The sequence below is a fragment of the Trachemys scripta genome, chromosome 10, assembly GCF_013100865.1.
Source record: "Trachemys scripta elegans isolate TJP31775 chromosome 10, CAS_Tse_1.0, whole genome shotgun sequence".
NCBI lineage: Eukaryota > Metazoa > Chordata > Testudines > Emydidae > Trachemys > Trachemys scripta.
In genome coordinates this window covers 25,576,920-25,604,326 of record NC_048307.1, presented here as the reverse complement: position 1 = coordinate 25,604,326, position 27,407 = coordinate 25,576,920, and the positions used below count along the sequence as shown (strand labels likewise).

General features: G+C 44.8%; 1 protein-coding gene across 4 annotated transcripts in view; it reads left to right on the top strand.

Annotated features, from left to right (window-relative positions):
- The window catches only part of ABAT (4-aminobutyrate aminotransferase), a 150,834-nt gene that overhangs the window by 91,853 nt on the left and 31,574 nt on the right, over window positions 1-27,407 (top strand). For all 4 annotated transcript variants that reach the window (XM_034783527.1, XM_034783530.1, XM_034783529.1 and 1 more), the window contains exon 6: window positions 24,247-24,296. In XM_034783527.1, coding sequence (XP_034639418.1) covers window positions 24,247-24,296 — 50 coding nt within the window. The remainder of the gene's footprint in view (window positions 1-24,246; window positions 24,297-27,407) is intronic.

Genomic DNA, 27,407 nt, shown 5'->3' with positions numbered 1-27,407 from the left:
CCCCCCACACCATTCTTACCTGCTTCAGGCTTCCCACGAATCAGATGTTCGCGGGAATCAGGGGAGGGGGCGGAGACTTTGGGGAAGGGGCGAGTTGGGGCGTGGGCGGGGCTGGGGGCGGGGCCAGGGCCCCGTGGAGTGTCCTCCTTTTGGAGGCACAAAATATGGTAACCCTAGTTAATTGGTTGCATGCTGTCTACAGAGATGAAGTGCTGTCAACTTTGGGTGATATTCTTGGGGCAGGGTTAAAACATGGAAAAGTAGATTTATGGGAAATGAATGGGATTTGATGATATGCCCATCCAAGGTGAAGGAGGGGGAATGTTTGATATATCCATTCTAATACTTTACATAATTTTCAGTGGTGAGCTTCAAGGATAGAAAAGAGTCGAAACAGTGAGCAAAAATTATGGGTTGGAATTAAATTTTCCAGGCTCTTCGGCTAGTCAAGTGTGGCTCTTCCTTCCCCCATTCCTGTTCATGAAAAACAGAACTTTGGCAAGTCTCACTTAGTTTGATTTTCAGAATGCAGTACTCAAGAAATGAAAGACGAAAATGGAGCTCTGCAGCTAGCTGAAAAAAGTCCAGGATTTTATCTGATAGGTAATGAATTTCTCAGAATTGTAATAGACCATCCTCTTGTCAGCTGAGGAGGATGATAGACTATAACTGCTAAATGAATTTAATGCCAGATAGACTGCATCAGAGACTTAAATCCTCTACTCGCAGAACAAGTACAGCACAGACAGTGGAAGTGTAGCACCCAATTACATTGCTCCGTCAGTGTGCCTCCAGTCTGAATCAGAGAGATGATCTTTAGGGGCAGTTCATTATTTGTGCCCATCCCATCCTTAGCACTTCATGACTTTTGCGATATGAACAGGTGTGAACTAAGAACTGGGGGCATGCTTTATATTAGGGTACATTTATATATAGTTTATAATGGGTTAATAACTGATTGATAGACATCATAATAAATGCATAATGAGTGGTTATGGAATCCAAGAGATAAAGTTGCTGCTAATCACATCAGAAGGTATTATAGATGGTTATTACAACCATCTATAATACATATTGCTCATGTCTATAACATCTATTAATAGTTTATTAACCCTCTATAAATTGTTTATAAATGTGACCTTAATATAGTGAGTGACTAGAATTGGAATGAAACCCACCAACTCACCTCCATCTATACAGTGAAACCCCCAGCAGATAGAAAGGACTTCTGGACTTTATTTTCTTGGTTCAAACCAGTGACATAAGTGTAGAAGACTCTCTAACCTGTTACCAGTCCCCTCCGTCATCCATTGCCCTTAGTTCAATACCTTTTTAAGACTGCTTGAGGAAGAGAGATTTAGCTATCTGATCTGTCTGTTATATTCCTATACTGTATCTTCCATATCTGTTGTAGGCAGTTGGTGAGTTTGAGTGTTTGATGCATATAAAAGCAAGGAGAGCCTAACATCAAAGGCTGGAGCTGGGTGTAATGCGAGTAATCACTATTGTTCCTATTCTGGGCCTTTCTTAAGCAGGAACTAACTGTGCCAGTGGATTAAAAATGTGGCCACAATGCCACAGACGTATGATGATAATGGCACCAACTCCTTTTTGTAATGACCCTAGTAGGATTTTTGTATTTCAGCATTAACCTGCTGCATTACCATACATTTTCAACAAACGAACATTTAAAATTATACCAATCTTCCCCTATGTGCAATGCAGCAAAGTCATTAACTATATCAGTTTCTGTAAATTTACAGAAACATGCTATGTAGATACTAATGCCTATATACTGGTATAACCGCGCCCATGCTCAGTGGTCATACTGCTTTAACTTTAGTGGTTTCTAAACCAATGTAAAGTGGTACAAAAACTGTATACATCCCAAAGAAAGTCTGTGGGCTCTTTTCTATTAGAAAAATCCTCTCCTCCATTCTCACTCTGTCCATATGAAATTGTAAGACATCAGAATCCATTGGCAGTGTCTCCGCAATCAAGGCATCTTAAAAAAAAAAAAAAGTTAATTGTTCCAAACAATTCCCCTGGCCTTTTTTACACCCTTCAGCTTTCTTATACAATGACATGGTGTAAACTGGCTTTTCTCTACTCTGATCAGTACAGCTCTACCTCTCAGGATCTGCTTTGGGTATCAGAAATCATAGCTGATTACCACAAGCCCAACTCTCATGCTCCAAAAGCCACTTGTTTTGCTCCCTAGGGAGCATGGTGAAAATCCTGCAATTAAGGAACCATAGTTTAATTCTTGACAACTGCTCAGGGTATGGATTTAAAATGTGCAGAAACAGCAAGCTTCCTGAACTACATATTTAATAAATTGTGTAGATCTTTGTTGGAGATCTGCTATGAAAAACAACGTAATGTCAGTAGAGATGACTGGCCTCTAGGAGCACGAAGGTACTGCTAGACATGTGGCAGATGCAGGTGGAGCTAGGCTGTAGATCTCATGTTTTGGAAAAGGATACTTGAGCAAAATTATGTCGAAAAGTCAGCATGAATGTGAATACTTGGGTCAGGGCACTAGTCTTTTGTACTTATCTCTCTGCAAGTAAATCCAATAAACCTTGCATGGATCTGTTAGACTTTGTACGCCACAAGATTTAGTAATGGACTGCCAGGCTAGAACATTCTTATCAGCAAAGACCGAGAAGTAATAACCTCCTGTGCAGAGAGATAAGAAATGAAGTTTGAAAGACTCTTTAGACTAAAGACACTGGACTATTTCCTGCCAAATACCAATAGCTAAAACAAGGCTCTGGGAGATGCATTCCTCATCACATGGGATGTGCTGCTGCTCTGTGCCTTTCCTCCCTTTCCCCTTCTGTTCAGAGTACTGCACAAGATCCTGGGGGACAGAGCCCATGTCATCCTTATAGCTCTGACATAGCCACAACAGATCTGGTATACTTCCCTCATTTGCATGATGGTAAGCCCTCTGATCTCTCTCCCTCCAACTCCGTGTCTCCTTTCACAGGTTGCATCCTTCATCCCAATCAACCTGCTCCACCTGAAAGCATGGCTCCTCCATAGTTCTGGAATGTGGAAATAACCTGTTTGGAAGCAGTTAAACAAGTACTCAGTTAAACAAGTACTGTTTACTAGCAGGCGCGCGATGACTCGACATACTTACCTCCACAAATGGACTAGATTCCAATCCTGGTGCGCCTCCAATCAGGTCGAGGCAATGAGTGCTCCATTACCACTTATCCTGGACTATATTTTACAACTTAAGCAATTGGGGTTATCCACAAGCTCCATTCATGTGCGTTTGGCAGCCATCATGACCTTTCACTACGAGATAGACGGCCACTCGGTCTTCATCCACCCTCTCATGGAATGATTCCTAAAAGGCCTCCAAAATCTTTACCCTCACATATGGGATCCAACCCTGGCTTGGGACCCTGGCCTCTTCCTACACTCTCTTACTAGACCTCTATTCGAACCAATGGCAATATGCTCCTATGTTCATTTACCCATGAAAACAGCATTTCTTGTTGCTATCACCTCTGCCTGGTGGGTTGGTGAAATTGGAGCATTTATGGCATACCCCCCCCATGCACAATTTTTCATGAAGACAAGGAAACAACTAGTGGGTCATCCATTTTGGATCTGGGGTTGAGCAACAGGGATGAATTGGTTAGCGAGAAGGTCCCAGAGCTCATGCTGCAGTCCAAGCCTGAACGTCTGCACCACAATTAAACAGTCACTTAACCCTAACCCTAGCCCTGTGAGCCCGGGCCAGCCGTGGGTGTCTAATTGTAGTATAGACATAAGCTAGGAGAATGGAAGCCCTGAGCTGCTGACCCAAGTGCCCTTGTTGGCAGTGGAACAGGCTGCCACCTCTTTGCCATTCCAGCCTAAAATGTCCATTATATTCTGCTTCTTGGACTTTTTCTTTGTTCATAATATTTATGTAATGATTAAATGGCACGAAGAGGAACTGAATTATCAATCTCACATGGATGTAAGTCCTGCTCAGAAGTGTGTGGGGGACCACAAATCCAGCAGCCTAGTAGGAGCTGCCCTGCTTTGGGAAAAGAGTCAGGCTTCAGGGGCTCCACCTCACTTATCTGGGGTTTGTATGCGGAGTAGGAAAACAACAAGATGTACCAGAGGAGAGAGAAGAATGAACAACGTGAGGAGGGGGTCAGAATGGCAGAGGTTGAGGTATGGAGAATAAGAAGAGGATGGCATGAGTTAGGATGGACATTGTATGTGGATGGAAAAATTAAAGAGAATGGGGAGAGGGCACTCTGAATTGGTGCTTTGGAGAGGGAGGGGACATCTGAATAAAGGCAGCATATCTACACATTTTTACAAGCAAAATGAAAGTTAGTATCTAAGCATCTTGGATAGCAGCCTCTGTTAATGTCAGCGTTCCGTAGGGTTTAATCTGGAGGTCTCTCATACAGCAGGTAGTTTTTCAACATCAGCAGCTAATCACTTCATTCCCGCCAACATACCCCTGATACTTCCCCTGATAGACAACACAACTGAGTATGCATTGAATCTGTGTCTGAGTAACCAGATCTTCTTTCTTCATAATAATCTTAACTGATTCCTGCTAGCATGACACACAGTTAAAATACTGTTGAGATTTTACTCATTGTAGACCAAAATATTCAAAACAGTATTTAAAATTGATCCTCTCTCATGTTAGTCTAATGTGTCAGTGCTTGGAAAGAAAAGATAGGCTGTTGTGATGAAACTAGAACAAGGAATTTAGGGGCATGATGTGCTTAGTTATGAAATCAATATGAAGTGAGACTGTGTCAATACCAAGGAAAATGAGATTTCCAAATTACCAACGAGAGGGAGTATAAAATAATATGCTGGTTCCTGCCAGGGTCTTATATTATTTTAAAATCAGTTTTTAAAATAGGTATACTAAGCCCCAGTCCTGCATATATCTACATGTCTGTTTACTCTTAAGGATGCGGGTAGTCCCATTGACTAGTGATGGGCATAAGTTAAGCATCCTTGATTTAGTTAGCCCTATCAGCAGCCTGCAATACTGTAATGTTTCCCTGTGAAAAGGGCAGAATATATTCTTTCAATCTCAAATAGACTCTCTTGTTTTAGTTTAAGGAAAGCAAGAAGAAACCAGGAGAGTGCATGGTCTCGGCTGTAATACGCCACAGCAACTCTGAGAACAGAAATGCTTCTGCAGACAGGCAGAACCATAGGAATTTAAAGTTTCAGTACAGAGAAAATAAAATCATAAGTTATACAACATACATTAAAGCTACCACTGACCACAAGGCTTGATTCTTTCGTGCAGTGACTTACTGTTGTTGATGGAATAGTATTTCAAAGGTTTGCTCCTTCTGTCTGCAGTGCTCAAAGAGAAGGTAATAGATGCTTTTTCTTCCCCAGGATGTTGTGTTTGGGGTTCCATTTTGTGACTCTTGTGTTCAATGTATATCTGTGCCTGTTTAAGGAACATACTTTGGTCTGCAGTGATAAGTGCTTTAGGTTTACATCTTTTCTAATTTAAACAATGGGAAAGAACAGCATCTGATAGCAAATGGAAGAGACTGGGTGCATGCGAACTGGCTGGGGCTCAGTTGAGTTAAGACAAATTGATGCTAATAGGTAAGGAAAGCATTTTGATGAACAGGCTAAGGCTGAGAGTACAGCTTTGACTGCAGGAGTGTCTGACCTTTACCAATATAGATACCTGTTCAAGGTTACATTGGATCCATTATAGGTTGTAGATTCACAGATAGGAAGTAGCTACCATAGGTGGTGTAGTCACTGATGGCTGGCAACATTTCTCTTCAAAGCAGACTATGCATCATTGATCAAGGTCCTATGACTCTCAGGCTAGATTATTTATATGCACTCTGGTTGGGGCTACCCATAACAAGGACTCAAGACCGTCAGCTAGTATGGAATGTAGCTGTTCTTCTCTTGAGTTTGGTGAGCCGCATTGAATTCATAACCCAATCTGCTTTCTGCTCTGCATTGGCTATCTTTTTGCAGATGTGTGAGTACTGTAACGTTGCACTCCATATGCTTAATGGAAATATGCTTATGAATGACATAACTGGAATATGCTTTATGCTAAATACCCCTTGTATGGTGTCATTAGAAAGCTTGTAATCTACTAAGTGTGTTCATCCTATTTGTCTGCATGTATTATTTCTGTATCTGGAGTTAGGAGAATAAGATACGAACTTGTATCACAGATGTAAACATATTAAGTGGAGGCCATTAAGGGTGCTTCAGAAACAATCAGTTGTAAAGGGCCTTAGTTACTTGAAAGCCTTCCTGTGTACGTGTGGGCCAGCCCATGGGGAATGGAGACTAGGGGTCTTACAGTGACATGTGACCATGTCACCTGATAACGAAATCCATCTTAAATCTGGTACTTTTACATTTAGAAGGAGGAGTGAGGACTCAGAGAGACAAAAGATTCCCGCCTTGTGCCAAAGCTATAAAAGGGGGTGGAACAGGACAAAAGGGGCTGCCAGTCATGAGGAAATCCCTGCTTACCACCTGAGATGTCTGCTGGAACTAACAAGGACTGCACCAGGGGAAAGGATTGGGCCTAGACTAGAAAGGAGTCTAGTCTGTGAAAGAAGCTTATTGGAACATCTCTAAGTTTAAGATATTACCTGTAATCAGTTTCTTAATGTATTAGGCTTAGCCTTGCATGTTTTTGCTTTATTTTGTTTGGTGACTTAATTTGTTTTGTCTGTTATTACTTGAAACCACTTAAATCCTACTTTTTATACTTAATAAAATCACTTTTGTTTATTAATAAACCCAGAGTAAGTACCTGGGGGAGCAAACAGCTGTGCCTAGCAGTGTTATAGAGGGTGGACAATTTGAGTTTACCCTGTATAAGCTTTATACAGAGTAAAATGGATTTATTTGGGGTTTGGATCCCATTGGGAACTGGGTGTCTGGGTGTGACTGATAACCTGCTAAGCTGTTTTCAGTTAAGTCTGCAGCTTTTGGGGCATGGACCAGACCCTGGGTCTGTGTTGTAGCAGGCTAGAGTGTCTGGCTCAACAAGACAGGGTTCTGAAAGTCCCAAACTGGCAGGGAAAACGGGGCTCAGAGCTGATTTCAGCACATCAAGTGATAATCCCAAGGGGGTCTCTGTGACCGAACCCGTCACAAGTACAATCTGTAAAGCCCTATAATAGCTTGAGGTGGAGTTATTTAAAACCATATCCAATCACAGACTTTAAGATCTGGAGAGTCTTTCTTGCTGTTGGTTCCTGGGGTTAACATCCCTGTAGCCATAGTATGAGGGCATTCTCAGTAAACTGGAGTAATAGTAATAGGATGAAATTTAATAGTGAGAAGTGTAAGGTTATGCATTTAGGGATGACTAACAAGAATTTTAGTTATAAGCTGGAGACACATCAGTTGGAAGTAACGGAAGAGGAGAAGGACCTCGGAGTCCTGGTTGATTGCAGGATGACTGAGTCGGCATTGTGACGTGGCCGTGAAAAAAGCTAATGCAGTCTTGGGATGCAGTAGGCGAGGTATTTCTAGTAGGGATAAGGAGGTGCTGGTTCCATTATACAAGGCACTGGTGAGACCTCATTTGGAGTACTGTGTGCAGTTCTGGACTCCCATGTTTAAAAAGGATGAAATCAAACTGGAACGGGTACAAAGAAGGGCCACTAGGATGATCCGAGGAATGGAAAATCTGTCATGTGAAAGGAGACGCGAGGAGCTCGGTTTGTTTACCTTAACCAAAAGAAGGCTGAGGGGGGATATGATTGCTTTCTTTAAATATATCAGAGGGATAAATGCCAGGGAGGGAGAGGAATTATTTCAGCTCAGTACTAATGTGGACACGAGAACAAATGGATATAAACTGGCCGTCAGGAAGTTTAGGCTTGAAATTAGACAAAGGTTTCTAACCATCAGAGGGGTGAAGTTTTGGAACAGCCTTCCGAGGGAAACAGTGGGGGCAAAAGACCTCTCTGGCTTTACGATTAAGCTTGATAAGTTTATGGAGGGGATGGTTTGATGGGATAACGTGATTTTAGTCAATAGGTCAATAACGTGCCATCGCTGGTAATTAGTAACAATGGTCAATGATGGGATCTTAAAAGTACTACAGAGAACTTTTTCCAGAGGGTCTGGCTAGAGAATCTTGCCTGCATGCTCAGGGTTCAGCTGATCGCCATATTTGGGGTCGGGAAGGAATTTTCCTCCAGGGTAGATTGACAGAGGCCCTGGAGGTTTTTCGCCTTCCTCCGCAGCATGGGGCAGGGGTTGCTTGCTGGAGGATTCTCAGCGATTTGAAGTCTTTAAATCATGATTTGGGGACTTCAACAGCTGAGTCCAGGGAGAGAATTCTTCCAGAAGTGGGTAGGTCAGCTTTTGTGGCCCGCATCATGCGGGAGGTCAGACTAGATGATCATAATGGTCCCTTCTGACCTTAGAGTCTATGAGTCTATGAAAGGCCATGCATTTGGAACAGTCAGAGCTATTGTTTAGTGTATCAGAACACGGGGCAGATGTCTTTCAGTTAGGTACATAGTTGCCACTTGTGGTTATGTAATTTTATACTAGAGCTAATTAGGGAGATGTTTTCATTAGTATGTGGGTTGGTGGGGGCGTTTCTAATGTAGTTTTCCCTTTTCCTTTTTCTTGCGTTTGAGAAATGTGTGATGATTAACTGTGGAAGAATGTAGTATGATGTATTTGGTACTTAAAACTAGGGTGTTAGGAAGTTGGTTTTTCCTCCTTGATACTCCTAACTGCCAGATTTTTCTTCTTTGAAAAATAATTATCTTCTGTAGAATCAGTGACAAATGAAGGATGTTGTACTGTATAGCTGGAACAGAGATAAGGAGAAATTAGTATAAAAGGAACTACATGCAGAGAGGAGAACAGGAGATAGGCGGTATTTTCAGAGCAACTTAATTCAAGAAAATAATGGTGTCCCTATGTAGTGTCTTTATTAGGACTCCTTTGAAATATAAGGCCAGATTCTGATCTCCATTATACTGGTGTGAATTGGGTCATTCTATTGACCTCATTGACATTACTCTGCATTTACATCAGAGTAACTGAGATCAGAATTTAGTCCAATGTGCGTGGTATTGGTCATCATGATTGAAAAGGTGCATTTAGGTGTTAGGTGGTGGAGCACTGCAGTGTTTGATATATAGAGTGGGAAGGATGTTCAAGAAAAAGTTAAGCCTTGAGAAGGTGTGACTAGGACAGGGGTTCTCAACTGTGGGTTGAGGCCCAGATTATGGGTCCTTTTTTTTGTTCTGAAACAAAATTTGATCATGACTTCTCTCTAAGTTCAGAGAAATTCCTGGGGCCCAACCTACAGCAATTAGCATTGCTTGACTTCTGTCTAATGCTACCTTCAGACATGTTGCTTTGTAACAAATGAACCATGTGTCATATGAGAGTTGTTTCATATTTAGCATTTCCAGGCTTTATCAAAGAGTTGGGTCTTAACATTTTAATGTATTCTCTTGAAAATGTTGCAGTAGGGAAGAGAAATATTAATGTAGAAGTTTAAGTATTGATTGTTGAAACAAAATGCCCAAGATTTGATGAGGGTTGTTATTAAAAAGGACTCAAAGTTCCAGTCTGGGCTAAAGGTAAAGAAAACGCTGGGTTCAGTTGATTTTTACTGTCAGCAATTTATTTGAAAATTCATCTGAATGCTAGTGTTCCCAGATGTCAGACCAATAACTGAGTGTCAGGTGGCTTGAAGACAAATGTATTAATTGTTTCCACTTCTAATTACTTGTCCTATTATTATTATTTATTATCAGATCTGCATTCTTGATTGTGAAAATGTGGAACTGTGGTGTCGTATTAGGGAAGTTCAGTTCTCAAAAGAGTCAGGGGGGTTCTTTTCAGATTAACTTCTAAAGATCTGATGCTTTCCTGAATCTTTTCCATCTAAAAAGTTGGTGAGGACCACAGTTGCCAACTTTCACACAGTAAATAAGCATTCCAACTTTCACAATAATCCAAAAATCAAGCTAATCCCATTTCAAAACAAGGCCAAAACAAGCCAATCCCTAAGAACCCTAACACTCTATGTGACTAGATCCAGCTTGTGAGCAGTCTGGGATTGTGGTGGGCCCGCTGTTACCCCGGCTTGCCAGGAGCCGATCAAAAAAAAAAAAAAGAAGCATCAAGCTACAAGCAACAAGTTACAAGCCAAAAACTAGCCAACAAGCAACTCACAAGCCACTTAAGCCAAAAACAAGCCCAATTTCTGCATTTTTTTCCACGAGTTTGGCATGTCTGGTGAGGGCAAACTTTCATGTAACTTCCTGTAATTTTCAATTATGTTGGAAATACCTGGCAATAGTATTTTTTGAGGCATTTTGGTATTTGTCTCTGGAGCCATCTGAAACCAAATAGCACCAAGGCCTGTGAGAATAATTTACATTTTAGATTTATTTTAACTGAACTTTCTTGAATCTAAAGAAATGTTCATGGTCTGTTTGAGTTTGGGGCAAATATTTAGACTGGATATTTTTGCCAGATTGTCTTGTCTTGGCTGTGGCATCAACCCCTGCTTTTAATATCCTTACTGCAAGGTCTACCTGATGGAATTGGTAACAAGGATTACGAAAGGTGATAACTAACGACCTGATCCTGAAAGATGTTAAGTACTTCCTGCGAGGTACTGAATACCCTCTGCTCCAGTGAAATCAGTGTGAATTGATGGCACTCAGCACCCTATCAGATCAGGCCTTCAATTCATAGAGAGCTCATTGCAATGATGTTGGAGAACAAAGCTTGTTGGAAAATCAAAACAATTTTTTTAACTCTCCTTTTCCACTAACTCCTGCTGTATGTTATATATCAATAGCCACAGGTCATACAGGTTGAGTTCCAGATGTACTGAATTTATGGTAGTTGAAGAAGAATCCTCCTCTTTTGATATTCTGAAGTAGTGTTAAAAATAACTACTGTGAGCAAATATAATATCACATTCAGAGACATCCCTAGGATACAGCGAATTGGGGCAACAGCTCCGGGTCCTGAGCTATGGGGGGCCCCGCGGGCCAGCACGATTGACCAGCGTGGTTGGTCCCAGAAGTGACAGGTTTGTCATTTCTGCCTCATGCCCCGCATCCCTGGTAGGGATGGACCTGATCACATTTATGATCTTTCTCTCCATCCACCGACGACTTTTCTCCCATTCATCTACTTAAAAACAATTCACTTCTGCTCTAGTGTGTTGTGATGAAATGTACAGTATAGAAACATACAGGCTTGTGAGGAAGCCCAGACTCTGATTCTGTGGTCTCTGTGTAAGTGTGATATTATCTGATTAAAGTGTGACCATATAGATCATTGTTGCAACCACTGTTATATATTTGCAACAAATCTTGTACAAAATGTGGCATGTAAGATATCTATGAAAAGGTTATGATTTGCTGGTTGTGATTATGCTATCTCTATGCATGTATCTTTTTTTTTTTTATTTGAAGTTACGAATATTGGCTCTATACCTGGATATCAAATGTTTGCTCTGGTGGTAACGCCCACGAAGTAGTTAGCCAGCACATCTTGGAGGGATTATTCAAATTGAGTGGCCGATCAAAAGGACACGTAACTCACAATGGACCATGGGAGACACCTGTCTACACTGAGTGGACTGTCCTGTAAACGTGCTGCAATGACTGAGCGAAATTGGGCATGAACATGTGACTTGCCCATGTGACTCCAAACACTATCTGGTCACCTGTGATTCTCCACTCCCTGTGCTAAGGTTTTTGTTTGAAACAATGGGTTTCCCTCCACATGGTGGAGGATATAAATGGCCCTGAAAACCCCTTCATTTAGCCTCTATCCTGCTCCAGCCATTCCCAGAAGTGGCCGGCACATCCCGCGTGTGTGTGTGTGTGTGTGTGTGTGTACCCTGTAGGCACCACCCCCACAGCTCTCATTGGCCAGGAACGGGGAACCGTGGCCAATGGGAGCTCCGGGGGTGGTGCCTACAGGGAGGGGCAGCGCGTGGAGCCACATGCCCCCCCACAGGGGCCGCTGGGATGTGCCAGCATCTTATATATGGAGATATACCTATCTCATAGAACTGGAAGGGACCTTGAAAGGTCATTGAGTCCAGCCCCCTGCCTTCACTAGCAGGACCAAGTACTGTCCCTGAATTTTTTTTTTTTCCCCAGATCCCTAAATGGCCTCCTCAAGGAACGAACTCACAACCCTGGGTTTAGCGGGCCAATGCTCAAACCACTGAGCTATCCCTCCCCTTCTAGGAGCGGTGCGGGGCCAGGGCAGGCAGGGAGCCTGCCTCAGTCCTGCTGCGCTGCCGGACTTCTAGTGGCCAGAGATTGCAATCAACTGGCAGAGACTTCGCGATCGCCCAGTCGATCATGCTCTACTGGTTGGTGACCGCTGTTCTAATACCACAGCAACCACTGCAGAGCTGGTGGAAAAGCTAGCTGGGCCTCCAGCTCATGTGATCTCCAGCTGTGGCTAGTTTAAATTTATAACCTACTCTGCATGGCCTCCAAGGCTCCTCTAGCATTTGAACTGGTCTACGATACACTTCAAATACAAATGGGGGGGAAAGGCATCAAGCAAAAGAAACAAAATGCTAATGCACTTTTCTGTTGGTCATTTAGATTAACACAATAGCCTCCAGCAACAATGATATCTACTGAGAGAATACCTGAACTGCTACAGGAGCTGAAAGCATTAATTGTTGCCACCTTACTGTATCCATGTGTGTGGGGGGGGGGGAATAGAGTGAGCAGAGCGGGGCTTCGGGGAAGGGGCGGGATAGATCCTGTGTTGCACTTAAAGTCAAAAAGTGATCTTGTGCTTAAAAAGGTTGGAGACCACTGTATTAGGGGGAGTGCATTCTCTTTGAGCTTAAACTCTAGTTCCTCTTACATGTCAAATAGAGAGGCACATTTTCTAAATTCCAGGGAACAATGCGACTGGTACAAGACAGGAAGGCAGAAGGGGTTGGGAAGGTGAGGAGACTGGTACCTAAAATGCTATCAAAGCAAGAAGAGATTACTCCTGGGGAAATTCTGCACCAAAAAATAAAAAATTCTGCACACAATATTTTAAAATTCTCCATATTTTGTTAAAATAACACAATATAATCACCCCAGTTTCAATTATTTCCATAATTTATTTCAAATTAACTGCCAGCAAGTATGTCAATAATATAGACAACAAAATTATTCCCCCAGGAGTAGAGTTAAAGAAACTCCTATGACAACCCAGTTCCAGTTGGGGGGGTGCTGGAGAGGGCTGCATGGTGCCCCCTCTGGTCCAGACACGTGTCTCTCCCCCACCTGATCCCCCCTCTCCTCTCCAGAGCCCAGCCACAGAGACCCCCCAGCCCAGACTCGTGCCAGGGGACACGGTGCAGCCCTGCCCTTCCTCATCCTTTGCCAGAGCCAGGTCTCCTAGGCCCACGCCTGTCCCCAGGTGGATGAGAAGCAAGCCCTGGAGCCAGAGCATGCAGAGCCTCCATCCCCACCAGGCCAGACACTCAGCTCACTGAGAGCCAGGCTCTGCAGAGTCCAGCAGCCTCTAGTGGTGGCCAGCAGCTCTGCAGCCCAAATTCTGCAGGAAAAACATGACATTCTGTGCAGAACATTAATTCTGCACAAATTCTGCATTGCTCAGTGGCACCGAATTTTCCCAGGACTAAAATATTCTTGGCTGGCTTCTGGCTTGCTTCTTCCCTCCCCCCTTCCCAGCCCCCTGCTAGAGGCAAGCTGGTATCTGGTTATCAGGTGTCACCTGACCTTCCTATGGAAATGTAGTAGGACATGGGCTTATATGTTTTAAGTAAATATTTTCTTAATTTTTTACTAATTACAGCAAAAAAAATTAAGGATCTATAAAGCTAGATCAGTGGCTCTGAACCAGGGGTCCAGGGCCCCCAGGGGGTCATCAAGCAGGACCAGATTAGACTTGCTGAGGCCACTGCATGGGGCTGAAGCCATGAGCCCCTCCACCCGGGGCTGAAGCAGAAGCCTGAGCAACTTAGCTTTGTGGTGCCCCCTTTGCTGTGGGGCCCCAGGTAGTTGCTCTGCTTGCTACCCTTAACACCGGCCCTGGCTTCTATATGCAGAAAACCAGTTGTTGTGGCACAGGTGGGCTGTGGAGTTTTTATAGCATGGTGTGGGGGGCCTCAGAAGGAAAAAAGTTAATACCCCCTGCACTAGATAACATTAAATATTTTGCCTTAGAGCTGTCCTTCTCTTAGACCACATTGTGCTTTCACTGGACTAGGTGGTATTGTGGTAAAAAAAAAAAAGTGGTAAAAAGCTAACCTAACTAAACTTCATATTCCCCAAATGAGAAGTGGGGAATATGGAATTTAAAATGAGTTTATCGTCAACTACACTACTGAGTGGATTCTTCATATTCTGTAGCTTAGCACTTCTGAAAGGTAGAAGAATGTGTAGTTTTTCTTTAGGTAACTGTGTATTTCTAATACACTGGGAATATTACTTTTAAGTAGTGAGGATGACCTGGTTTTGGTCTCACTTTAGGTCTGTGGCATGTTCTGGGGTGCTGCCAGGGAATGAAAGGGAGTAAGGAGTTGAGTTCAGCAGAGATGAGTTGAGTTGAGTTCAGCAGAGATGGTACCTTGATGAGTACCTTTCTAAGCCCCTGGACCACATCCTGCACAATATGTACTTCACCTCCATGTATGAAAAATGTCTGCCACCTCTTATTTGGAAATGTATAGCGTGAGTAAGAGATCATTAGCAGCAGTTTTATAAGGAGAGATTTATTGTACACTGAAATGGATTAAGTGATCTTGCACTTGCCTACATCTTGCATAAAGATACTAATACATTAGCCCCTGTCATTCTCTCTTCCCATCCCCAGCATAATGGAAGATGATAAAACCAGCACATCTAACAAGTTTTGGTTTGGTTTTCTTGACTTTAAATCATGATACATAACTAGGGATCTCTAGTGGTAATGGAGGTGAACAACTGTTATAACATGTTACACAGACTTGTACACTCCACTGCCATTGTGTGCATTACTGCGTGTGTCACACCTCAAACAAATACAGTAGGATTGACTTATAGCCTTGGCAGGCACCTGTCCATGTACTTTGGTGTATGTGCACACATTTACCCACACCTTGTGTTAGGATTGTCAAAGATCATGCACTGGTGTCTGCACCTGCAAATTGTGGGTTTATGTATATGCATGTGCACAAATGAAGGCACGGCTAAGAATGTGGCCCAATATATGCTCTTTTTTAAAAAGGCAGAATCTTTCAGAGATTGTGTGGAATGAATACTTAATGTGGGAACGTAGTTATGAATGCTATCCAAATGTAACAGATGTGCCAGAGAGAGCTGTCAAGCCATTGGCAGAGCTCTGTGTGATGCCTAGTGTTTCTCACTGCTGGGTAGGCCTCAGCATTGTTGGTATCTGTACAAAACGTTCGCTAGAACAGTGCTGTTGTGCCATTGAATTTCCCCTGCACTATACAATTATAACTGGATCTTTTTATTAGGGACAAAAAAGCGCATATTTAAACCTGGTCCATAATTCTGTGATAGGCTGCATTATGTAATGAAACTTGTAATAGCTAAATGAACTTACCTGAGGAGTTCAGTAAATGTGTAGTTGCCACCCACACCTATTTTAATGCAGACTTGCTTGGCGTTATCTTTCCTTTATAGACTTGTAAACTTTAAGTTCAGAAGGGACCGTCATGATCACGTCTGATCTCTTGCACATTGCAGGCCACAGAACCTTACCCATCCACTACTGTAGTAGGGCCATAACCTCTGTCTGAGTAACTATAGTCCTCAGTATTAAGTGAAGTGCTATTTCTCCTGCAAACTGTTATTCCCTTTTTTTTTTTTTTTTTTTTTTTTTTTTTTTTTTTTTTTTTTTTTTTTGGAGGCGGGGGAGGGAAACAGGGGAGAAGGGAACAATAACTCTAACAACTTCATGTTTTTGAAGCTGGCTTTCTGAGGCAGCATGTCACTGAGGAAGTGGGCCTGGCCAAAAGTTCCCGTAAGAAACCGTGAACTTGTGGGTCTGCTGTTGGGTGACAGGTCACTGGATGCTCTTGCTATCCATCGGCCACAGGAACTCTTATAGCTCTAGAGGAACCAGACCCTATTGCTATACAGTGTCAGTTCATGCTGTTCATTTGGATATAATATGCTACTTTGCCAGGGATTATACAGGGCTGGCCTTACCATGAGGCGAACTGAGGCGGCCACCTCAGGTGCCAGACTCTAGGGGGGTGCCACTAGGACCCAGAGTGTAGAAAATTGTGTCTGCTGCTGGTGCAAATGTATTCTCTCTGCTCTAGATGCACAGAGATGGTGGAGTGCTGTGCTGGAGGAAGGAGGGCACAAGAGACATAACAGGCAGGCAGGAGAAAAGGTGAGAGGGAATAACAGAAAGCAGCAGGAGCTGCAGGGAGAGAGAGGAGGAGGAGCCTCTTATGTACCTCTCTAGCACCCCTGGGAGCCTGGACTGATTAACACCAGCTTCTCAAAGAACTTCCTGTTTTCTGCTGCTTCCCTGAACCCACTTGAGGAGAACAGGCAGTCAATTGAAGTAGTAGGAGCCAGTTAGGCCCTTAAGCCGCTGATATCTTCCCTCACTCAGGCCCTACTACCAGACTGCTTATTTGTCCCCTTCAATTGAGTGTTGAGAGCCACTATAGCTGGCACAGAACAGCAGTCATGAGTGAAAGAAGAAAATGCCCCTCAGGCAGCATTCAGAAAAAGAAAGAAAGCAAAGGAAGCTTTTCTATCTAAACAGGAAGGAGCTCTTCTGAGATGCATAGACACAAATGTTCACGGTGAACCTTCCGGCCCCAGTGAGGATGTGAGTGGTAAAGAGATGCCTGATCTTCCAGTTAGGATGCAGGTGACCTGGCAGCTACTGCAGCATCCATATCTCCCTCTCAAATGGATGTAACCATGCACATTACTGAAGAAAAGTGTAGCTCAGAAAAGAGTGTGGTGGAGGCGCAAGAAACAGCTGCTGCTGAGTTTAATTTCTTAAGTCTAGATGATCCAGGACTGTGGACCCACTTGAGCTGTAGCCTGAGGGACTTCCTTGTACTGGATGGGCCACAGCAAGTGAAAAACTTCATGTTCCCCAAAGACAATGAAAATAGAGTTTCCATCCAACACATTACTGGCATGAAATCCCCAATGGTGACAAAGTGGAGAGGCCATGGCTTATGTACTCAAAAACCCAGAATGCTGCATGCTGTTTTTGTTGCAGACTCTTGGGTTCTACAGGAACAAAGGACTGGAAAAATCTGGCTAGAAATCTGGCATGCTATGAGAAGGCAGCAAATCACCAGAGAGCATTCCATAGGTGGAAAGAGCTTGAGATGAGACTAAGGTTAAAGGCCACCATGGATGATCAGCATCAAGAGAAGATTGCATCGGAGTCTCTTTATTGGCAAAATGTTCTGAAAAGGCTCATTGCCATTGTGAGAATGCTTGCTACCCAAAACCTAGCATTGCGTGGCACTTCAGATCAGCTGTATGTGCCAAACAATGGAAACTTCCTTAAAATTGTGGAGCTGATGGCTGAGTTTGCTGCTGTACTCCAGGAACATCTAAGAAGAGTCACCACCCAAGAAATGTACACACACCACTACCTTGGAAAAACAATTCAAAATGAGATCATATAGTTACTGGCAACAAAAGTCAAACAGAAGATTGTGGCAGATCTGAAGTCAGCAAGATATTACTCTGTTTTTCTGGACTGCACACCTGACATCAGCCATACGGAACAAATGACTTTAGTGGTACGTTTTGTAACAACAACAGAACCTAGTGAAAATGTCCCTGCAATGGTGACTGTCAGAGTATTTTCTAGAATTTAGTGACATTGATGATAGTCCAGGTGCTGGTATGACACATGTGCTTCTTAAAAAGCTGGAAGATATGGGAATTGCGATAGCTGACATGAGAGGTCAGGACTACAATAATGGTGCCAACATGAGAGGAAAGAACAGAGGAGTGCAAACACAGATCTGAGAGTTAAACCGTCAAGCTTTTTTTGTCCCGTGTATCTCTCATTCATTGAACTTGGTGGTCAGTGATGCTGCCTCAGCTTCTAGTGAGACTGCTGAATTTTTTAATGTAATTCAAAGCATCTATGTATTTTTCTCTGCATCAACTTATTGATGGCAAATTTTGAAGCAACATCTGGGAACATCCTCTCTGACACTGAAACCACTGAGTGCCACGCGACAGGAAAGTCGAGTGGAGGCGATAAAGCCTATCAAACACCAAATTGGGAAGATAGATGATGCCTAGTTGCCATTATGGAGGATAATGCTATGACAGGAACTGTTTGTGGGAGAACAGTGGCAGAGGGAAATGGAATCATCAGAAACATACATAACTTAAAATTTCTATGTGGCTTAGTGTTGTGGCATGACATACTGTTTGAAATAAATGTTGTAAGCAAGAGACTCCAAGGTGTTGACCTTGATATATCTGGAGCAATGGAACAACTGGACAAAGCAAAGTCATACCTATAGTCTTCCCGGTCAGGTGAGGGATTTCAAAATGTTCTGAAGAGTGCACGGAAATTGGCAGAGAAACTTCACACTGAAGCTATTTTCCCACCCATTCAAGAATACAAGAGTCACCAAAGAAGAAGACATTTTGATTACGAGGCACGGGATAATCCCATAAGAGACCCCAAACAACAATTCAAAGTTGAATTCTTTAACCAGGTGCTAGATTGTGCAATACAGTCAGTTGAAGAACATTTCATACAGCTCAAGGAACACAGCAGTATATTTGGGATGTTGTATGATATTCCAAAACTCCTCGCTATACCTGAAGAAGACCTACACTAGCAATGCAGGGCACTAGAGACAGTGACTCATGATGACATGCACGATATTGATGCGAGTGATTTAAGTGATGAACTGAAAGCCCTTTCAAGATACATTTCAGCAGGATCAACTCCAAAGGCTGTTCTGGAATATATGTGCACAAATAAGATGACCACCCTCTTTCCAAATGCTTTTGTTGCTCTGCACATACTTCTAACACTTCCTGTAACAGTTGCCAGTGGAGAACACAGCTTCTCCAAGCTGAAGTTAATAAAAACACATTTATGCTCCACAATGACACAGGAGAGGCTGGTCGGCCTTGCAACCATCTCAATAGAGCATAAGCTGGCCCAGACTGTGGACCTTCAGCAGGAAGCAGTTCAAATCTTTGCAACCAGGAAGGCATGGAAAGCACCACTTTGATTATTCAAACAGATAAAAATGCCAGTGTTTACTATGCAGACAAGAAAAGTTACATTTGCTATGCAGGTATTTGAAAGTTAAGTGTTACTTAAAGTTATTCTTCTTGTGTATTCTACAGTAGGTGTGCGTGCTCGCCATGTGCACCGGTGCCAGAAGTTTTTCCCTTAGCAGTACCCGTACTGGGGGAGCACTGCAGCGACCCCTGGAGTGGCACCTGCATATCACGCTATAAGGGGAGCCGCGGGCTCCCCCAACCCTCAGTTCCTTCTTGCTGCCAGTGAAGGTAGTCAGAACTTTTGTGCTCCAGCTCTGCTGCAGCCCTTCTTCTCGACCTTAGTGGTACCGTTGGTAGATCGTCCTTCAGTTGTTAGAGGGGGCTCGGGGCATGCCCCGTGCCCCAGGCTTCAAGTCGTGCGACTCCTGTCGCCGTTCTATGCCCAGGAGCGAACCTCACGCTTATGCAGGACCTCCCCTTCGATGACAAGGCGCTCTTTGCAGACCGGACGGACGTCAGGCTGCATGGGATGAAAGATTCCTGCACCTCCTTGCAGACCTTGGGCCTCTACATCCCCCCGGCTAAGGACAAGGCCAAATCGCTCCCGGCGGCTCAACCTGTGAGGAGCAGATATGAGCCCCCATACAAAAGACCCAGAGACCAGAAGCGTCGGGGCGGTGGAAAGGGTACCAGTTCAGTTCCAGGGCAAAGGGTTCTACTCCCGATACTTCCTGATCCCGAAAGCGAAAGGGGGTCTCAGGCCTATTCTGGACCTGCGTGGCCTGAACAGGTTCCTAACCCGTTCCAAGTTCCGTATGGTGTCCCTTGCCTCTATTATTCCCTCCCTGGACCCAGGGGACTGGTATGCGGCCCTGGACCTTCAGGACGTGTACTTACACGTCCATATTTTCGAGGGGCACAGACGCTTCCTCCGTTTCATGGTAGGGTTGGACCACTACCAATTTGCGGTCCTTCCCTTTGGCCTCTCCACGGCTCCCAGGATCTTCACGAAATGTATGTCTGTGGTGGCGGCCTACCTCAGGCGGAAGGGAGTACAGATCTTCCCTTACCTGGACGACTGGCTCCTCAAGGGGGAGTCTCGTTTTGAGGTGGAGGCCCACGTGGAGCTGCTCCTCTTGACATGCGCAGATGTAGGCCTGGTCGTGAACGAAACCAAATCAACATTAGTGCCCGTTCAGTGCATAGATTCATTGGGGCCCTGCTGGACTCCTCCAGGACCACAGTCTCTCTTCCCCTAGACAGGTTCGAGACCCTAAGGGATCTCATTGCCTCAATCACGACGTTTCCGGTGACCATGGCGAGGGCGTGTCTCCGGATTCTGGGACACATGGCGGTGTGCACTTACATGGTCCGCCATGCCAGACTCCGCATGAGGCCCCTCCAGATATGGCTGGCCTCCTGATTCTCCCAAGCTTGGGATGGGCTGGATAAGGTTCTCAGGGTTCCGTCCCCGGTACTGGGTTCCCTGCTCTGGTGGTCCTGCCTGAGCAATATGCTACAAGGGGTTCCCTTCAGAGAGGCCAATCCGTCCATAGACCTGGTGTCCGATGCCTCGGATGGGGAGTCCACATGGGGAACATGCAGACCCAGGGAACGTGGTCGGCCCCGGACTTGCCCCTTCACATAAATGTCAAAGAGCTCAGGGCAGTTCGGTTGACTTGCGTGGCTTTCCTCATGCACCTCCACGGCAAGGTAGTCAGAGTCCTCACGGACAACACTGCCGCCATGTATTATATCAACAGGCAAGGCGGGACTCGCTCCCTAGCCTCTGCCGGGAAGCCCTGAACTTAAGGGGGTTCTGTATCACCCATGATATCTCCCTAAGGGCCGCTCACCTCCCAGACGTCCACAATACACAAGTAGACCGCCACAGCAGGGTCTTCTCCCCCCAGTACGAATGGTCGTTCCACCCGGAGGTCGCTCGCCGACTCTCCCAAGAGTAGGGAGCTCCCCAGATCGACCTGTTTGCAACCCGTCAGAACCTGCGTTGCCCCCAGTTCTGCTCCAGGGGAGGGGGAGGAGAAGGCGCGATCTCCGATGCGTTCCTCCTGAGCTGGTCGGGCCAGCTCCTCTATGCCTTTCCCCTGTTCCCCCTCATCGCCAAGGTCCTTCAGAAGGTGAAAGCAGACAAGGCAGAATTCATCCTCATAGCCCCGGCGTGGGCCCGCCAACACTGGTACGGGCCCCTCCTACGCCTCTTAGCAGCCCCCCTCGAGGGTGCTACCTCTCCGCCCAGACCTCCTCTCCCAGGATGGAGGGTGCCTCCTCCATCCCAATCTGGCCGCGCTCCACCTGACAGCATGGATGCTCTGTGGCTGAATGAGGAGGAGAATAGGTGTTCGGAGCAGGTAAGGCGAGTCCTCCTGGAAAGCAGGAAGCCGTCCATGCATCGGACGTACGTGGCAAAGTGGTCCAGGTTCGCCAGGTGGGCGAGTGAGCAGGGGGTCTCCCCCACTGCCGCACCCCTCCAGGTCATCCTGGACTACCTCTTATCCCTTAGGGCCCAGGGACTGGTACCCGCCTCAGTTAGGGTGCACCTGGCAGCCATGTCGGCTTTTCACCTGCCAATTCAAGGCCACACAGTCTTCTCCCACTCAATGACCTCCCACTTCCTGAAGGGCCTTGACCATTCATTCCCATACACTAGGCCCCCCGTGCCGCAATGGGACCTCAACCTGGTCTTGTCCCGTCTCATGGGGCCCCCCTTCGAACCCTTGGCCACGTGCTCCTGGTCACACCTCTCGTGGAAGGTGGCCTTCCTCGTGGCGATCACTTCGGCCCGACGTGTCTCGGAACTCAGGGCCTTAACCTCGGAACCCCCCTATATGGTTTTCCATAGGAATAAAGTCCAGCTCCGCCCACACCCAGCGTTCCTCCGCCCTCCATATGGAGCAGAGCATCTTCCTCCCCATGCTCTGTCCTAAACCCCACTCCTCTAATGAGGAATGCCGCCTCGACATGCATAGGGCGCTGGCTTTTACCTGGATCAGACTAAGCCGTTCCGGAAATCCTCTCAACTATTTGTTGCCTCAGCCGAGCGGGCAAGGGGGCAACCTATCTCCACCCAGTGGCTTTCCCGCTGGATCATCTTGTGCATACGCACGTGCTATGATCTGGCAGGGATTCCCCCGCCACCGATCGTCAGGGCACACTCTACGAGGGCTCAGGCCTCCTCAGCTGCCTACGTCGCCCAGGTCCCCATTCAGAACATTTGTAGGGCAGCCTTGGCATCAGTTCACACATTTACTTCGCATTACGCGATCGTCTCCCAGTCTAGGAATGACGCCAGGTTCGGCAGGGCGGTACTTCGTCCCGAACCATCGTGAACTCCTACCCACCTCCAGCAGATATTGCTTGGAATCACCTACTGTGGAATACACAGGAGCAATCACTCGAAGAGGAAAGGACAGTTACCTGTCCCATAACTGGCGTTCTTCGAGATGTGTTGCTCCTGTCTATTCCACACCCTGCCCTCCTTCCCCTCTGTCAGAGTTGTCCAGCAAGAAGGAACCGAGGGTGTGGGGAGCCCGCGGCTCCCCTTATACCACGATATGCAGGTGCCACTCCAGGCGTCACCGTGGTGCTCCCCCAGTACGGGTACTGCTAAGGGAAAAACTTGCGGCACCGGTGCATGTGGCGAGCACCCAGACCTACTGTGGAATAGACAGGAGCAACACATCTCGAAGAATGCCAGTTACAGAACAGGTAACTATCCTTTTTTGAACAAGGCATTTTAAGTTTTTAGTTCTCCTTTATTGGGGTAGGTAGCAGAGCAGTACAATGAGAGGAGTAGAACAGGAAGAAGGCAGAATTGAGACCTTTCAATGTTTTGGCCCAAGCGAGAGGGCTTGGGGGTGTCATTTGAGCTCCCTGCCTCAGGTGCTAAAATGTTGTGAGCCAGTCCTGGTATCTGATTATATCAGATACCCCCTCACCAAACCCAGCAGCCCAAACTATGCACCATTCTTGTGTAAGAACTTCCACAAGTTCAAGGGTGAAAGGTGGAATGATGCTACTTGGGGTTCTCTCCTCCCACTTTGTGATCATTGGCCACTTTTGGGTGATATTTGTATCCTTTCTGTGCTTGGAAGTGAGGGACTAGTATGGTCTGAGAAGCATAAGGATGGAGCATAATTTTCCAGACTGACTTTGAGTGGACAAATGAGTTTGTACGACAATACAATGTTCAGTGCTTGATGAAGGTCATTTTACTCAAACAAGTCATGGTTATGATTACTATCCCTCTGTTCTTGGAAAGAATCTCTTCAGAGTGGGAAAATAAGCAGTCCACAGTGCATGCTTTTTAAACATTTACAGTAATAGAATCTGAGCCGAAAAACATTAGTGGCACTGATCTAGCAACAGTGATACCATTCTCAGTAAAAGAAAGCGGGTGACAGATACATTTGGTACTAAAGAGAAATGGGAAGTGTTAACTTGGTAACCCCAGAGTGAAGAGGAAGCAAATTTCCACCACTCAAGTGGATGGCAGCACTTCAAACTGATGGTTAAAAAGATTAATCACCAAAGAGCTTCATTTATACAAGAAAGATTCACATATGTCACCTGTGGGCCTGATTCCTTTTCAAACTGTCTGTAATTGTTTTATCTGTTTTAATCAAACTTTAATAGGGCAACTGATCCATTTCAACCTAATTGTCAATTTGGTGATAAGCCCCAACACTAGTGAAGTCTTACACCAGAGTGTTTGGTGGTATCGCACGCTTCCCTGTAATCAGATGCTGCATTTGTCCCTCAGCCACCGAAGAGAATGTAAGTCATAGGGGCATAACAATTTGTGCCACTTTAGAAAAGAACCAACCTTTAATACTTTAATACGTGGAAAGGTTGGAAATGACACTAAGAAAACAGCAAGTTAAGAAAATAAAGTTATTCTCTACAGTACATACTGATGAATAAATCTCAAAAAGGCTACTTGAAACCAGATGGAAATAGTCTCCTTCTTTTGTTTTAGGTTACAGCCATCCATCTCTGATGAAACTTCTCCAGCAGCCACAGAACTTGGTAAGTAGTTTGTATAAAAGACACAAAATAATTTAAATCAGTTCTTCACTCCTCCCACCCTTGTTATTGCTTTATCTTGTGTTAACTTTTTAAAAATAGCTTGTTCGCAAATCAGTTTAGTATGTGAGTAGACATGCTTTAATTTTGGGGGGGGAAGGGTGGGGGACCTCACTATTTTTAAAAAAGCTCTGTAAAGTTTAAGGATAACAACAAAGACTTTATGTAAGTTCCAGAAGAAGGGAGTTTGAGGTGGCATATTTATGCATCACTTTGTACATACTTGAAAGAGAGAATTCAAATAAAAACAAGGAGTCCAGTGGCACCTTAAAGACTAACAGATTTATTTGGGCATAAGCTTCCGTGGGTAAAAAACCCACTTCTTTAAGGTGCCACTGGACTCCTTGTTGTTTTTGTGGATACAGACTAATTCAAATAAATGCTCCCTTCAAAGCCAGGCTGTTTTGAATTAATTATTTTTTGTTGTGTTCTTGAACAAAGCACTTTGAATGAGTCTGTTAGCAAGCTTTGCTTATTTGGAATCTAGCATGACTCCTTGAAAGAGAGCAAAAAATCGATGCTATCTTCTAGTCACAACGTGAAAATGGTAATTTAAATCCAGGATCCTGGATTTTTATTGTGCCTTGCTCACTGTTGTGAGAAGGGATGCCATACAGGTACTGATACACTGTCATATCCTTGTAGAATTAAAACAAGAAGGCTAGTGCAGTGAGATAGTTTGGGAGTAAGGTAATTATTTTAAATGCCTATACAAATAATATATTGTTTGTAGTTTTGTCATAGCTGTGTTGGTGCCGGGATATTAGAGAGACAAGGTGGGTGAGGTAATATCTTTTTTTGGACCAACTTCTGTTAGTGAGAGAGACAAGTTTCCAAGCTACAGAAAGCTCTTCTTCAGCTCTTCCTCTATGTAGCTTGAAAGCTTGTTTCTCTCACCAACAGAAATTGATTCAATAAAAGATATTACCTCACCCAGTTTATCTATGCAAATAATAGAGACACAAAATGGGTGAGGTAATATTTTTTATCAGATCAACTTGTGTTGGTGAAAGAGACAAGTTTTTGAGCTTAAACAAAGCTCTTATTCAGATCTGGGAAAGGTACTCAGAGTGTTACAGCTAAATAGATGGTGGAACAGATAAGGACTTACCAGATATTGCAAAAGACCATTCAAAGTGATAATGGGCAGTTAAACACTTCTACAGTTGAAGGAAAAGGAGGGTTTGTGGCTTATAGACTGTTGTAATGAGCCATAAATTCAGTGTCTTAAGTCCATGATTTTCAGTGTCTAGCAGAGTTGTAAATTTAAATTCTCAGGCTTGTCTTTTGAAAGTGTTGTGCAAGTGTCCTTTGAGGACAAGGACTGGGATGTCAGATATGGAGTAATTATGCAGATAATGTGAATATATTGCTTAGCAGTGTAAGGGCATGGCTACACTTGCAGATGTACGCTACACTACACAGAGCGCTGTGAGTTAAACCCGCCTTTGTACAGCGCAGTAGGGAAAGCGCTGCAGTCTGTCCACACTGACAGCTTCAAGCGCACCGGCGTGGGCACATTTGCAGCACTTGCAGCAGTATTGGGAGCAGTGCATTATGGGCAGCTATCCCAGCATACAAGTGCCTGCAGTATGCTTTTCAAATGGGGGGGGTGGGGTGGAATGTGACAGGGAATGTGTTGTGTGTATGTGCGGGGAGAGAGAGTGGGTTTTTGGGGTCCTGAGAGTGTGTCAGCGTGCTGTCTTGTAAGTTCAGACCCCCCTCTCCCAGCCTCTCTCTCACTCACTCAAAGTAACAGTAAATGTTTGCTTTTCTCGGAACTGATAAGCAGCTGGCTTCTCCGAAACCAAGCTTTGAAAGGGCATTTCCGCATTCCTGTAGCCAATTTCACAGCAATGACAAGAGTGGCCACTTGACTTAAGGGGATTATGGGACGTTTCCGGAGGCTGATCACAGCGCAGTAATGCAAAATCTTGTTCACACTGGTGCTGTGGCGCTCCAGCGGGGCGCAGCAAACGTTATTCCACTCGCCGAGGTGGAGTTCCAGCAGTGCTGTAGCTGCGGAGTCAGAGCGCTCTATGTGCCTTGCCAGTGTGGATGGGGAGTGAGCTAGGGCGCCCGGGGCTGCTTTATTGTGCTGTAACTCGCAAGTGTAGCCAAGGCCTATGTCTTAAGCAACAAGGGTGTAGGATGCTGTTCTTTCTTATGAAGTGGAAATTATGGGGGGGAATCCCACATGAAAGATGTTTGAATAATATTGCATTATAATTCAGTCTGCTTTTTTGCCATGGCCTTTCTGGAAGTCATGGGTTCCATGATTTTTGTATATATTTTTTTTAATTTCCATGACTTTTGACAGTTTAGCTTGTGCATGTGGGTAGATGCATCCAAGGTTGGCTCCAGCTTTTTTGCCGCCCCAAGCGGCGAAGGAAAAAAAAAAAGAAAAACCCAATTGAGTGGTTGCCAAAGTGCCGCCGAAGAGACGGAGTGAAGGACTTGCCGCCGAATTTCCACCGAAGACTAAAACAGAGCGCTTGAGCTGCCGCCGAAGTGCCGCCGAAGACCCGGCTGTACCGCCCCAATAATGGACGGAGTGCCACCCCTTCTATTGGCTGCTTCCTTCGCTGGTGCCAGGAGCCAGTCCTGGATACATCGGATGATGAACTGAATTAACTTAATTGAAAACCTTGCATGATTCCAAGTTAAGCCCTGAACTGTATGAGAGTCTGAACGCAAAAGCTCAGCAACACTGTGTAGATGTGAAAGACCAGACTAGTGAATTCTCAAGGAGAGTTCTCATTTCTCCAGGGTGGGTGATTCTACCTTCCCTGAAAGTAAAACAAAATGCCTCAAAACTTTTTAAAAAACCGACATGGAGAGCTAGGTCAGCTCAAAACGCCCTAATACAGTGCAGCATTAATCTAACAAAGAGCGGTCTACCACCATGGTGTTTGGTGGCACTAGCCTATTTGTCTACTGGCACTTTAAATGTCAGAGAAAAGTTTGGAAGAAATTGCAGATCAGAATGCCTGCAAAGTCCAGATAGGAACTTTATAGCTAGGCCCATCTCTCCTAAACATGATCTGCACAGAC